The sequence below is a fragment of the Nicotiana sylvestris genome, chromosome 4, assembly GCF_000393655.2.
Source record: "Nicotiana sylvestris chromosome 4, ASM39365v2, whole genome shotgun sequence".
In the NCBI taxonomy this organism is placed as follows: Eukaryota; Viridiplantae; Streptophyta; class Magnoliopsida; order Solanales; family Solanaceae; genus Nicotiana; species Nicotiana sylvestris.
Genome location: NC_091060.1, coordinates 88,621,175 through 88,636,606, shown reverse-complemented (window position 1 = coordinate 88,636,606; position 15,432 = coordinate 88,621,175). Strand labels below are relative to the sequence as shown.

At 41.3% G+C, this 15,432-nt stretch overlaps 2 protein-coding genes across 2 annotated transcripts; both read right to left on the bottom strand.

Annotated features, from left to right (window-relative positions):
* Window positions 1-6,493: 6,493 nt before the first annotated feature.
* Window positions 6,494-11,058, bottom strand: LOC138889821 (uncharacterized). Its single transcript, XM_070173157.1, has 7 exons — window positions 10,486-11,058; window positions 10,288-10,395; window positions 9,864-10,168; window positions 8,925-9,654; window positions 8,280-8,795; window positions 6,831-6,983; window positions 6,494-6,736 (listed from the first exon to the last, which is right to left on the bottom strand). The coding sequence occupies exons 1-7, from the start codon at window positions 11,056-11,058 to the stop codon at window positions 6,494-6,496; spliced, it is 2,628 nt and encodes an 875-aa protein (XP_070029258.1).
* Window positions 11,059-14,057: 2,999 nt separating this feature from the next.
* On the bottom strand, window positions 14,058-14,885 carry LOC138889820 (uncharacterized). Its single transcript, XM_070173156.1, has one exon. It carries the CDS (start codon window positions 14,883-14,885, stop codon window positions 14,058-14,060), a length of 828 nt encoding a protein of 275 aa, XP_070029257.1.
* Between the last annotated feature and the right edge of the window lie 547 nt (window positions 14,886-15,432).

Genomic DNA, 15,432 nt, shown 5'->3' with positions numbered 1-15,432 from the left:
CCGCACCAATCTTCTCCTTTCACATTCGGCCTCTTGTGCCTACAAATCATTGTTGAAGGTGACATTTCTCAACTCTTCTTGTAGACCATGGATGATGGACTTATATTCTTTTTCCTTCTCCCCCCAAGCTAACCTCTTGAATTTTATCATCAAAGGCTTGAACATGAGGCCTTTTGGCGGGCCTTTCGGGCTCTGGCTCGTCGTTTACATAAGACATTTTCTCAAACCAAGCAACATAATTTGGATCTACTTCCCCCTTGGCGATGTCTGGTACCTGGGTGCCATTTTTTAGATACTGATAGCTATTCCAATTCTGCTAAACTACAGCCTCGGGCAATGCAGCTTCTGGATGTAACTCTATGACCTGGGTGCTTAGATCTTCATCTTCAGGCACAATCTGATACCTTCCCAATTGCCTCAAGACCCTCTACGGTGCATATGGCTAAATACTCCTTACGCCCATTAACCTCATGTAGCCTTTGGTAGCAGTCATATAGATGGCTTCTGTCCTTGGGAGCCATCCTATAGTCCACTCGACCTGACTTGCATTAAGAACTTTCAAGCGAGAGACCCATGCTTCAAACCCTTCTGGTGCGTTATAATCTTTTATCCTCTCCTCGTAACTAGTGATGAAGTTATTCGGGCTCGAACCATAACTTATGAATCTGGGATGATGGCGAAGGTGCTCGATCAACCACATTTGCAGAAGGATGCTGCAACCTTCAAAAAATTAAGCCCCTGCTTTGCATAGAGTCAATGCCCGATAAATATCTGCCAGCACCAACGGGGCAAGTGTATGATCTTCCTTGGTAGTCAGGATTTGTGCAATTCTAGCCATACGAATATCCACCGTCCCTTTCTCATTTGGAAAAACCATGATCCCCAAGAATGCCACAATAAATTCGAATCGGCGATGAATCTGCCAAAGGCCCTTGTGTTGCTTGTTGCTCAGACCTTTTTCATGCATTTCAAAACTAGCAGAGTGCCCGAACCTGAAGCATAAAAAATGGAAAGCACAACACCCGTTGCTCACACGTTCTTTATTCGTCTGTTTACTAATATTCAGGAGGTCAAAGAACTTGTGCACCGATGGAGCCCTTGGAAATATAAGTCGTTGCTTCCTCAAATCCCGTCCGAATTCAATGTACCCGGTTATCTCCTCCAAAGTAGGGGTGATCTCAAAATCCAAGAAACGAAAGACATTGTGGACGGGATCCCAGAAAGTTACCAAAGCTTTGATCAGATATTCCCGTGGTTTGATCTCAAAGATGTCTATAAGAGCACCCAGGTGCTTTGTCACCTATTTCTGACCATCTTCGTCTAGATCATTCCACCACATATGCAAGTGTAGCCAAGCCTGTTCCCTGACCACTTCTGGCGGTTCCTGGATGGTATTCATTTGTTCCTGTGGAAGATTAAGGTTAGGGTTGACTCGAGTGGACCCTTTTGTAAACAGTTTTTGAAGAAGATAAGAAAGGAAAAATAACCATAATTTCTTCCCCTATATGCCAACTTTAGCCAAGTGGCTGTTTTTGCAAATGCGGCCCCTTCCCAATTTCACGCGAATTTTGAGGCCGGGGGGAATTATTTTATGACCCTTTACAAACTTGTCCGTTCTTTTACGAAAATAGCCTTTCGACAATTGAAGAATACTCTTAGGCTATCTCGGCAAGAACAGTTCAAGACATTGCCGAAGCTGGATCGGCTTATTTTGACCAAATATCAAGATTGCATTCACTCGACCACCGACTCTCTTTTCTTGTTTTTCTTTCTCTTTTTTTTCAAAAATAAGGCCGAACCCTATGTAGGTTGCCTACGTATCCCACATCCGGTGAGAATCAGACATGCATAGTTCGGTCAGTTTTGACACCTTCGAAAGAACACAGTCTTTGACTCTTTTGAAATAACTCTTTTTTGAAAAATTTTGGGCAGAGTTTCAGGACGCTTTTCAAATACCGGGATGTTTAGAACCGGGTTTTATTTCCTTCCCTATATCACTCTTGGTTTTCCCTTCTTTTTTCCTGGCCGGTCAGCATGCAATCCAAAACAAATAAATGTTCATATAGCACGTAGAATGCATCAGGATGGTCTATTATTTCGGGCATACCTGTCCTAGACGGACCCAACCCCTATGTTGAGTCCCCTAAGTCAAATGCAAATGATGCAAACAAACGTTCCTACTAGGGATCCGGCATGAGACTGTGTTTTACTAGGTTTAAATCCTGGGGTTTTGTTCTAGACTTGGGGTACCTGAGGACAACTGGGGCCGAGGAGGGGGCGACGTACCGGGAGCACTGAAGTCTACCCGGCCTTGTCGCTTGCCCAGCCTCGTTCTATTTGGTATAATTTCTACAGAAACAGCGAGCTACGCGAACGTATGCACCATTTCCAGAAGACTCAGATGGGTGGCGTAAGAAGACAGTTATATACAATTCAAATAATATTAAAACGGTAAACATATAGCATTTAGCACAAAAGATTCACAGAATACAATAATATTAACAATAAAACCAAACAAAATCATATCAACAAGCTCAAATTCTTGAACCCTGAACTAGAGATTCTGGGTTCGCTCCCCAGTAGAGTTGCCAAAGCTGTCACACCTCCTTTTTCACTATACCCCGTAAAGGATATAAATACAAGGGAGTTTTTCCAATTAAAGGACAATCGAAACAGGATTAATTATTTACAATTCAGAGTCGCCACTTGGGATAATTTATGGTGTCCCAAGTCACCAGTTTAAAATCCCGAATCAAGGAAAAATTGACTCTATTTACGGCCTATGAACATAGAAATCCGGGTAAGGAATTCTGTTAACCCGGGAGAAGGTGTTAGGCACTCCCGAGTTCCGTAGTTCTAGCACGGTCGCTTTGATCATACTTGGCTTATTAAAATTGTTTAATTACTGACTTTAGATCCTATGTGCATTCACCTTTTACCGCTTTTTAATTAAGAAAATTATCTTAAAACGAGTCACGCGTACGTATACCCATTTGTTTTGGCGCGTCAAAAATCATGTCACGCGGACGTGTCCACAATTAGTGACCCTTTATTGTTATTAAGAAAGTTTGGCCAAAATTGCGTGAACGCATACTCCGATTTGTTTTTTTAAGATCGTAATCATGTCACGCGAACATGTACACAATCACGATATGGAATCGAATGACACCTCGAACAAGTTAGGAATTTTGTGCATTAGAATAGCTTCTTAGCGTTCAAGAACCATCAGCTTGAAGACCGATTCCTCTAGGTGTAAAAGGATTTTATACAAGCCCATCTTAATGCTCAATGAAATCACTATCCATGAAATCAAACTAGGTTGTGAAAGCAAGACCAATTGAGCCCAAGACATGAAACTTATTTTAAATTAAGATTCAAATTAACCTTACTAATTATGAACCTGTGTTTGATAATATCAGATACTTTAATCACTAAAAATTGGGCTAGCGACGAGCCTACTTAATTCGATGCCTGGTCACGTGATCTACTTGACTTGAGTTTCTGGGCTCAAGGCCTAAGTGTTCGAGTCCATGCCCAGGTCTTTATTTGGGCCACCCATAACTTAGCCCAATTCATTTTACATGTACGCACACATTTACTACAGAAACCGGTATTTGTGGTACAAGCTCAACCAAGCAATTGTATCACATGGAAATCCAAGGAAACATTAAGACCCCCAAATCATGCTGAACTATTTTTGAATCCACAACCAAAGGACATGATCAAATATCCTATACCAAATGACTACAACCTGATTTCCAAAGAAAGCTAAAATCTGATTGGGAAATGATTTAAGAAGCTCATGATTTCATATGTTTTCAGAAACAGGCTTAAGCAACAGAACTATGATAAAGGCTAACCGGGGAATCACCACTACTAGAATAACCCAACTCAAACAAAATCCAATACAAGGAAATGATTCTTGTCTAAATTAAAACCTGCAATACGGCAGTCCGAACACAAGTATTCTAGGTGGACTTCTGATCAAATCTAACATTAAAATAACAAGTTAAAATCCAAATATATTCTGAAAGTGCATTGTCCATATAGTACAGTTCAAATAATAAAAACCAAGGCAATAAGGGAAACACAGCTAGTCTTTAAAGTATGAAGGACTGGCGTCTAGCCTAATTCTCATTCATCCACAGGTCCAAATTGATTACATAACTCCAACAAGAAATTCACACGTTAGTGAGATCCAAGAAGTACCTGGTTTCAGCAAAGTAACAAAGAAATCAGGCCCAAAATTAGGAAGGAACAGCAGCGGTAAGTTAGCAGCAAAGGGAATCACACAATAGCTCTCAAGTCAACCTATGCTTCAGCTTTTGCAAACTACACACCCCGGGATTCCAAAACAGGTCTCTTATTTGGACAGCAGGATAGAGAATGAAAACAAATAGTCCACTGGTGTAGGAATTCTGATGTATTTTTAGAATGTTTTCAGCAATTTTAAACTAAGCAATGCAGGAATTTTTCTTTGGTATTTTTCAGAGTTCAGGATTTTAGGGATTTCTTAACTCTTGGATCTGCCTTGAAAGGCAAGAAAAGCTGCCTTTATAGGCAAGTTATTAGGGCAGACTTAGCTTGCACTTTGCCTCCTTTTGAATTTTATTTTTGTTTAGGTGTCCCTAGCTTAAATTCCAGAAATACATTTTAATCCCTACCTCGAGCTTCCTGGAAGCTTCCCATTCAGTTACACTCAAGATTCCTTAGGCCAATTCCCTAAACTACCCCTCGAACCCTGATTATTCACTCTAGAAACCCAACCTAGCAGAACCCATGTTGATACAAGACAGACCGAATGGGCCATGGGTCAATTTGGCCCAACTGTTCAACCCCAAATGAACCGGAATAGACCCAAAACCCAACCCTTAAGATCAAAGATCTATTCGACCCAACTAGCAGTTATCTGATTACCAAATAATACAGAACAATTAAAACTTTAGCCTAAATGGTTTACTAACTAAACTTAACCAAACTAACAATTTTAAAACTAACCTAACAAGACTCCAATTACACATGCATGAACGAATAGACCCCGGAACAAATAAAGAATGATTCGAGAAGAGGAGAAGAAACAGAAAATATAAAAACAAACGAAGGACAGATTAAACCAAAAGAAGAAAAGAAGAATACCTAAGAAAAGTTCGAAAAATGAAAAGGGGAGCCTGGGTCTTCAGATCCTCGGATTTTCCGGTCAAATCTGATGTTAATCGTGTGCTCTTACGAAGAACACACGAATAAAATCGCATTCGGCACGAAATTTCGCCAAAACTTGACCTGGGATTTTTAGGGTTCGTTTCTGATCTAACATTCGAGGAACTAGGGCAATATTCGAGGGTAATGGAGTATGGATTTGGAAAGAGGGGAGTGAGGAGGCTATAGGGTGTGATTTTGGTGGCGTTTGGAGGTGGCGCCGCCATCGGAGGCCGGGGATTTGGGGGTGGCTAGCTAGGGTTTCGGGGGTGTTTCTGACGAGGGTGATGAGCAGAAGGGGATTCTGAGGGGGGTAGGGTTATTCGGACACTTAAATACACATGGAGCTTCAGTTCTGAGCCGTTTGATCAAGGGGAGATCAAAGACTCAGATCAATACTTATCGAAACGACGCCGTTTGGTTTGGGGGGGAAACCGGACCGGGTTAAGGTGGTTTGGACCGGGTATTGGGGCAATTTGGACGAGTTTCAGGGGTGTAGAGGTTTGGGCTTGGAGATAAATCAATTAATTTTGGCCCAAATTCCCTTTCCTTTATTTTAATTTTTCCAATTTTCTAATTTCTTCTAAATTAAAATTAAAATTAAAATAAACCTAAATTGATTTCTAATCAAATTAACCTACCAAATTAAATTAACATACTCTAAATAATAATTACCACAACTAATTAAATACCAAATTAAAGAAAAACCACCAAAATTCGAAATAAAATTTAAAAGTGAAAAATAAACTATTTTTGTGATTTTTTCAATTTTTTATAAAAAAATTAAATTACTAATTAATTCAAGAATGCAAAATTAGATCCTAAATGCAAATGCAGTGTATTTTTGTTTTTGCATGAATTAAATAAAATATACATGCACAGACAAATGCAAACAATTATCAGAAAATGCCACAAAATCCACAAAAATTGTAAATAATGAAAATAAGTTATCTTGTTTTGAATTTATGGGAGTAATTCATATAGGGCAAAAATCACGTGCTCACAGGGTATATATCAGACATAATATCTTTTGACTGCATCTGCATTAATAGCCATGTCCGGTACCCGTCCTTCTTCATCTACCAAGTGCAAGGCCCCTTTTGGTAACACTTTCTTGATGATGTAGGGTCCTTGCCAGTTCGGGGCGAACTTTGCTTTAGCTTCTACCTGGTGCAGAAGGATGCGTTTCAAAACCAGCTGGCCTACCTCAAACTGCCTTGGACGCACTTTCTTATTGTAAGCGCATGCCATTCTTTGCTGGTATAACTGGCCAAAACACACTGCTGCTAGCCGTTTTTCATTCGATCAACATCAGTTGTTCTAATCGGGTCTTGACCCACTCAGTGTCTTCAATCTCTGATTCCACAATAATTTGGAGAGATGGAATTTTGACTTCAGTGGGTGTTACAGCTTCAGTTCCATATACAAGCAGATACGAAGTTGCACCAACAGATGTGCGAACAGTCGTACGGTATCCCAAAAGAGCAAAAGGCAGCTTTTCATGCCATTGCCTGGAACCTTCGATCATCTTCCTAAGAATCTTCTTGATGTTCTTGTTTGTCACTTCAACGGCTCCATTGTCTTTTGTCGCAAGGGGTAGAATGGCGATGCATGATTTTAAATTGTTCGCATACCTCCTTCATCAAATGACTATTTAGATTGGCTGCATTATTAGTGATAATGGTCTTTGGGATGCCAAAGCGACAGATGATGTTGGAATGAACAAAGTCTACCACTGCTTTCTTGGTGACTGCTTTGAAAGTGACGGCCTCCACCCACTTGGTGAACTAATCAATTGCAACCAAAATAAATCTATGCACATTTGAAGCCTTTGGCTCGAACGGCCCAATGACATCCATTCCCCAAGCAACGAAAGGCCAAGGAGAGGATATGGGATGCAACTCTGAAGGAGGCGAGTGAATCAGGTCACTATGAATCTGGCATTGGTGACACTTGCGAACAAATCTGAAGCAATCTCGCTCCATAGTAAGCCAATAATACCCTGCCCGCAGAATCTTCTTCCCCAAAACATATCCATTCATGTGAGGTCCGCATACCCCCGAATGAAATTCACTCATGATCCTCTCTGCTTCTGTAGCACCTATGCATCTTAACAAGTTTAAATTCGGGGTCCTCTTGTATAGAATTTCCCCATTCAGGAAGAAACCACTGGCGAGCCGCCTTATAGTTCTTTTTTGATCTCCTTTAGCATGCTTTGGATATTCTCCTTATTTCAAGAATCGTTTTATGTCATGATAACATGGTTCACCATCTGGTTCTGTCTCAATTGTATTGCAGTAACCGTGTTGATTCCGAACTCGGATTTCTAGTGGATCAATATGAGTGTTGCCTGGATAAGGGAGCATCGAGGCTGGAGTAGCCAAGGCATCGGCTAGCTCGTTGTGAAACCGGGGAATGTACCTAAACTCGATGGATTTGAATCTTTTTCTCAAGTCTCGCACACATTGTCTTTCCAGAATAAGCTTGATGTCTCGATTCTCCCATTCGCCTTGGGCTTGCCGGATAAGCAAGTCAGAATCTCCCATAACCAATAGTTCATGCACATCAAGATCAAAGGCCATTATCAAACCCATGATACAAGCTTCGTATTCTGCAGTATTATTGGTACAGAAGAATAGAAGTCGGGCCGTTGTAGGGTAATGATGTCCAATAGGTGAGATGAGGATTGCCCCGATCCCAACTCCTTTGATATTGACAGCCCATCAAAAATACATTTTTCATATAGGGTGATCATCTGGAACTACTTCCTCTATTGAGTTGACCTATTCGTCTGGGAAGTATGTGCTAAGTGGCATGTACTCATCATCAACTGGATTCTCTGCCAAATGATCTGCCAAAGCCTGTGCTTTCATTGCGGTGCGAGTGACATAGACGACGTCGAACTCTGTGAGCATGATTTGCCATTTTGCGAGCCTACCAATGGGCATTGGCTTTTGGAAGATATACTTCAAAGGATCCATTTTGGATATAAGATAAGTCGTGTAGGCCAAAAGATAATGTCTCAGCTTCTAAGCGACCCAAGTCAAGGCACAACATGTCCTTTCTAAAAGGTTGTACTTAACCTCATAATTGGTGAACTTCTTGATCAAATAATAGATTGCTTGTTCCTTTTTGTCTGTTGCATCATGTTGCCCCAGAACGCACCCAAAGGAATTATCCATCACCGATAGATATAAAAACAAAGGCCTACCAGGTTCAGGTGGGACTAGTACAGGGGGTTTTGACAGATAATCTTTGATCCTGTCAAAAGCTTTTTGGAAATCATTCGTCCACTTGATAGCGGCATCGTTTTTCAGCAACTTAAAGATGGGCTCACACGTGGTTGTGAGCTGAGCAATGAACCTACTGATGTATTTCAACCTCCCTAGCAAACTCATGACTTCCTTTTTATTCTTCGGGGGTGGCAGATCTCGAATGGACTTTATCTTAGATGGATCCAGTTCAATGCCTCTTCGACTGACTATAAAACCGAGGAGTTTCCCAGATGGAACCCCAAAAGCACACTTGGTTGGATTAAGCTTAAGGTCATACCTTCGAAGCCGTTCGAAGAACTTTTTCAAATCACACACGTGATCAGCCTATGTCTTTGATTTTATGATGACATAATCTACATATACTTCAATCTCTTTGTGCATCATGTCGTGAAAAATAGTGGTCATGGCCCTCATGTAAGTTGCCCCTGCATTCTTTTAATCGAATGGCATGACCCTGTAACAATAAGTACCCCATGGAGTGGTGAAAATGGTTTTTTCTGCATCATCCTCATCCATTAGAATTTGGTGGTACCCACCATAGCAATCCACGAACGATTGTATCTCATGCTTTGCGCAATTATCTACAAGAATATGGATATTTGGTAAAGGAAAATTATCCTTTGGACTTGCTTTGTTCAGGTCCCTATAGTCAACACACACTTTGGTCTTTCCATTCTTCTTCAGCACAGGCACAACATTCGTCACCCATGTGGTGTATCGGATAGCTATGACCACATTGGCACTCAGTTGCTTCATTATTTCCTCTTTGATTTTGTCACTCACGTCTGTTTTAAATTTTCGTTGCTTTTGTTGGACTGGTGGAAAATAAGGATACGTAAGAAGCTTATAAACCACTAGATCAGCACTTAAACCCAGCATATCATCGTAAGACCAAGCAAACACATCTCTGTATTCAAATAAAAGTTGAATCAAGGCATCTCTGGTTTTCTGTTCAGTGTGAATGCTTATCTTCGTTTCTCTAACTTCTTCAAGAGTTCTGATATTCATTGGCTCAATTTCATTAAGGTTGGGCTTAGGCTTATTTTCAAATTGTTCCAACTCTTTTTTTATTTCCTCAACAACCTCATCTTCATCATCTTCAACCTCTTGATGCATTATTTTAATATTAGACAACTTTTTAAGATCTAGGCGTGAATTCCTCATGCATGTCATGTTACTAAAGCTGACATTAACAAAAATGAAATGGAAATAAAATGACAGGAATTAGGAAAAGGAAAAGATACAAGACTTAATACGAAACTGAACTGCATTTCATTGAATTCGAAAGGATAGAAGGGTTAACATCAAAACAAAACAATCACATTGAGATGCTTGGATTACAACCCTGAAAGTAACCCAAAATACAAAAAAGAAGCTGCAAAAGCAAACTACCAAGACTCCTTCCTTGTGGGGAGAGGAGTTGCTTCCCAGTTGGTGAGCATGGTGTCTGGGTCAATTAGTTGCATATCGGTACGACTAGTGCCTTCACCATCCTGGATCATATTCACTTCAGAAAATACCTGGCTGAGGCCAAGGCAAATTTCATCAATGTTTACATGCGCCGAGGAATTTTGACCCTCTTGGAATCGTGGCTTGACTAAAGTGTAGAGAATGTGAGGGATAGGTTGTTGCAAGACCCATCCATGCTTTTTGTGGTGCTTGGCTTTATTTTTTGTCTGCTTTTGTTGACCTGAAGCCTAAGCCAAAAGTACCCTGGTTATTGAACGGAGAAATAGGCTTACAAATCCCTTGCAATGATGCCCCAAGCCTTTTCCTGGCTCATATCCTTGTCTCAACATAACTGCAACCACATTACAGATGTGACAGAAAGACGAGGATATAGAATGGGCTTTCCTTCCTCAACATGGTCCACAAAAATCGCTTCAAAAGCTCGATAGACAATGGACTCACACCCTTCTTTGGCCTCAATTCACAAGATTAACGAGTCTTTATAAATGGATGACTCATCTTCTCCGTGAACAATAATCTCTTGCCTGTCGTGTTCGAACATTACCATCTGATGTAATGTGGATGGCACAGCTCCAGCCATATGGATCCATGGCCTTCCAAGAAGAAAGTTATAAGAATTGTCCATGTCTACTACTTGGAAGACAATTTCAAAGTAAACCGGCCCAATTGTCATGGTGAGGTTGATCTCCCCAATGGTATCTCTCGCTGAGCCATCAAAAGCCCGAATGCGAACATTTCTAGGTCGGATTCTGTCTGCATTGATTTTCATGCCTTGCAAAGTAGATATAGGGCATACGTCTACACTCGAGCCTCCATAAACCATGACTCGCTTTACATAATGACCCTCACATTTGACGACCAAGTGCAAAGCCCTATTGTGCCCGACTCCTTCCTCGGGAAGTTCATCATCAGTAAAGGAGATTCTGTTCACCTCAAAAAATCGGTTGGCCATCTTCTCTAACTCATTCACTGTGGTCTTCTCTGAGACATGTGCCTCGTTCAGGGTCTTGATCGGTACACGGACATGCTCATTTGAGTGTAGGAGCATAGATAGTAGAGATATTTGGGCAGGAGTCTTTCTTAGCTGGTCAATGATTGAGTAATCGTGAATTTTCATCTTTTTCAAAAACTCTTCTGCCTCTTCTTCAGTGACATATTTCTTTATTGGAAACTGTCCATCTTTGATTTGCTTGGCCTTCCTCAACTCCTCTGGAGAGTAACACCTCCTTGATCGAGTCAAACCTCCAGTTTCCCCCTACTTCTTCTATGATTTCCTTGCCTTTGTACATCATCACAGCTTTGTTGTAATTCCAAGGAATGGTTTTTGTATTTGTCACAGGGGGTTGCACGACAGGTTTGATTATGATTGACTCTGTTATACCCTTTGTACTGCCCTGATTCTGCCTTGTGATGGGGTGGCCTCCAAGGACATACAACCTTGGGCTTGGGGCATTAGAGCGAATTTCCAACCTCGTGACCTTGGGAACAAATAAAGTTACATTTTCTAAACTCGGGGCGCCTTTCACAATCAATGGCACATCTCGGCTCGGACTCACATCCCGTTTGGTTCCCTCTTGAATTGTTCCCACGGTCATCTCTGCCCGATTAAACGGCTTGCGTTCCAGATCTCGTCCAATTATTCCTACAAAATGAACATCGTTGTGTGCTAGCAATGGGTTGTTTGTAACATTGGGAGGGTCTTCGCCATTTGTTACCACAATCAACTTTTCAGTGATGAGTCTTTCTATAGCTCTTTTTAGAGTCCAACAGTCATCAGTGTTATGCCCCGGGGCACCTGAATGATATTCACATCTAGCATTTGCTTGAAATCCATGTGAATCAGGATGCATATAGTGGGGAGCAATGGGTCTAATCACGCCCATCTGTTTCAGCTTCTAGAAAAGATTAGAGTATGGTTCAGCCAATAGGGTGAATGTTTTCACCGGCCTCTGCTCTCGATCGTAGTCCTGCCTGGGACGAGCATTGTAAGGTGCCTAAAAATTTTGCTACTGAGGTCAGGGGTTCCTTGGAGCTGGTGCACGTATCTATTGATTGGTAGGCCGAACATAGGATTGAGCATTAAACACTGTATATTGTAGTGTGGTCACTGAGTATTGAGGAATTGGTGGAGGATAATAATTTTGAGGGTAGCTAGATTGCCCCTGTGGAACTTGTACATAAGCGTGTGATGCCCTTCTTTGAACTTCCCTAGATCCCGAAGTGATCATAGAACTTTCATCTCTCTTTTTCCTATTTGCATAACTTCCCGACCCATTTTGGATCGCTTGGGTGGTGGCTTTGAGAGCAGCCTGACTTACAATCCTGCCAATTTTTAAGCCATTTTTGACCATTTCCCCTATCTTGATTGCTTCGGCAAAAGGCTTACCAATTGCGGACATCATGTTTTGGAAATAATCAGGCTATTGAGCCTCCAAAAAGACAGTGATCAACTCATGATTATCCATGGGTGGCTTAACTATGGTTGTTTGCTCCCTCCACTTGATGGCATACTCCCTAAAGCTTTCCATTGGCTTTTTCTTCATATTGGATAGGGAATTGCGATCTAGTGCAATATCAATATCGTATTGGAATTGCTTGACGAAGGCCTGGGCCATGTCATCCTAGACATGCCAGTGAGAGATGTCTTGGTCAATGAACCACTCAGAGGCTACCCCTATAAGACTTTCACCAAAATATGCCATCAACAATTCTTCTTTTCCACCTGCACCCCTCATCTAGTTGCAGTACCTTTTCAAGTGGGCGATAGGGTCGTCGTGTCCATCATACTTCTCGAATTTTGGGGTCTTGAAACCTGGTGGAAAATGGATGTGAGGGAACCTACACAGATCACTGAATGAGACACATTTGTGACCACATATTACCTGTATGTTCTTTATGTTTTGTTCAAGACTTTTCATTTTCCTAGCCATCTCATCCGGCTCACTTGTCTTTGCCTGGCTTTTCATTTTCCGCTGGTGACTCGTACTGAGGAGTCTAATTGTAGGGAGCTGAGGACTTGAAAGCCATATTTGGGAAGTAGTATTGACCATCATAAGCCTGAGGTAGTGGCTCATTGTTGGGCCTCGTCATAGGAGGTGGTGGCGGGATTGTATATACTGGTGAGCCAGTCACGATGAGAGGGGTGTTCCTGACCGGTGCGACTGGAGGTCGCATATTAGAGGTACCAGGGGCAGCATGGAGGCTGTAGTTTGGCACATACCCTGGTGGTAGAACATGATCGCTCGCCACGTGGAGCAGTGGTTGAGTAGCTCGAGGTACAGTGGAAGTTCCCTTAGAGGGAACCTGGGGTGGAGGTTGACCAGAAACCCAAGCTTGATATACATATGACAGTTGCTGTCTCAATTTTCTTATTTCCTCTAACTCTTGTTCGGCTGAGTGACCCTGCGGATTGTCACTAAGCAACTCGATTTCATCACTGTTATCCATTACTACTGGTCCCTTATATCTTGTGAAGTAATGATGTGTTGCCAGATTCACCATAAACCAACCACCTTAAACTTAACCTTTTAATGCAGCAAACGTGTTAGGGTTACGCATTTTATAGATATGAATTACACATAATATGCCATGCTCCTAACATCATCATCATTTCTAAAATGCCTTTTGGAAGGCTTCATGTTTCATTCCGGCTTATCAAGTTGCTTCTTATTGGCGCTCTTATTCTCTTCTTCCCTTTTTTGTTTTTGTTTTTACACTCCCCTCATTTTGATCCCAACTTAGATTCATTGAAAAATATTTTGATCGAACCTTTTGTGGGTTGCCTATGTATCATGTCGCTGCATGAATCAGATCATTACATAGTTCAGGGGCGAGACACTTGACTGATTTTTTTTTTCAAAAAAACAAACACACACAACATTTTGAAAAATAAAATCTTTGTGGGTTTTCAATATATATTTTTGTATTTGGTACAATACGTTGAAACAAAATACGCAAAGAAAATTACAACAGACTCGACTGGATGGAAACAAGACTCCACAAAACCAAAGCCACAAAAATACCCCTCATAGACTCAAAAATAAAAATATACCTACTAAAACATCTTAAAAAGTGAATGCAACAAAGACTCCAAATTTGCAGACTATCCACTTGACATCATCTTGGTTGGGGCGCTCCCTGCCCCAATTGGTTGGACATATCTTTGTACAAGGCCTCCAGATCCGTAGCAATGTAGCGAGCGAGGTTGATTGCAGATTCGATAAACATTCTCTTATTCATTTTCTCACAATTTGTGCACCCCAGAGCAGTGTACTCGGCTATCTCAAGTATCCTTCTCTTGACATTCTCTTGGAACACAAACATGCCATCGATTTGTCGCCCACGGGCACCGGCCAAATTTAGTGCATCTTCCTCACGGTCCAATGTTGAGTTCCTTTGTTTCATGTCTTCGGCCAAATCATTTTGTAGCCGACCTATTACCTTATGATAGTGACATTTCTCCGTCTCGAATTCGGCTAGTTGGTGATTCTTAATTGACTCGAACTTCTCCCTATGGAGATCAAACTCCATTTGTTGTTGGCGCATTTCTTCCTCGACGATGCTCAAGTCTTCTTGCAACTTATGTATTTCAGCATCTTTGTTCGCCTCAACTCTTCTGACTAAACCATTCGTGTTTGCCAGTTCTTCTTGTAAGCGGGATACCTCATTTTTAGCCTGCTTTAGATCTTTATCCATGACTCTCAAGGCATATTGATAATCTTTCTCAATATTTAAACGAATCTGAGCAACTCCTGCTTGCTGTTGGACTTGTTGTTTGGCTATGGTCATCTGAGCACGCCCCAATTCCTCTTTCAGCTTTTCTATAGTTCTTTGATCATTTCTCCTCCTGTTCGACTCCTCAGGCCTATCTCTAAACGACGAAGGATCATGAAACCAAGGAATATATTCAGGGATCACCTCTCCACGATCTCGGTTTTTTACCATCTCATTCAACTTCGAGACTTTACTTGCATACCAAATTTTCATAATTTCCTTTTTCGTCACGAGGTTGATCTTTACCAAAATCATAACAGAACTTTCTCATATCTCGTGTTGGTGGCACCTCCTATCGTTGTGCAAACTGGCGCATTACCCGAAGTGGAGCATAGGGTTGGACACCATCCAATCCTACGAGTACCAAATAAGAATGGTATGCAGACTCACAATTGACCTCTTTAGAGGAAAACCAATCGTAGTTCCATGTGATCTGTTTGGCAGACAACGTAAGAAACACTTCTTCCTAAGCGTCAATCCTTTCTGGTAAGCCACATTCGTCAATTCTTTTCTGGTGATCATAAGTATGTTAGGCCAAAGCTCACTAAAATTGGTGATCGTAGGATGACGATAAAAATGCTCCAAAAACCATATCTGTAACAAAATATTGCAGCCATCAAAATTTCGTGCGCCCAATTTACATCTAGTTAAAGAAAGAAAAATGGAAGAAAGAATCATAGGGACCAAGGTATAATCATCCCCTTTTGAGGTCAGAGCC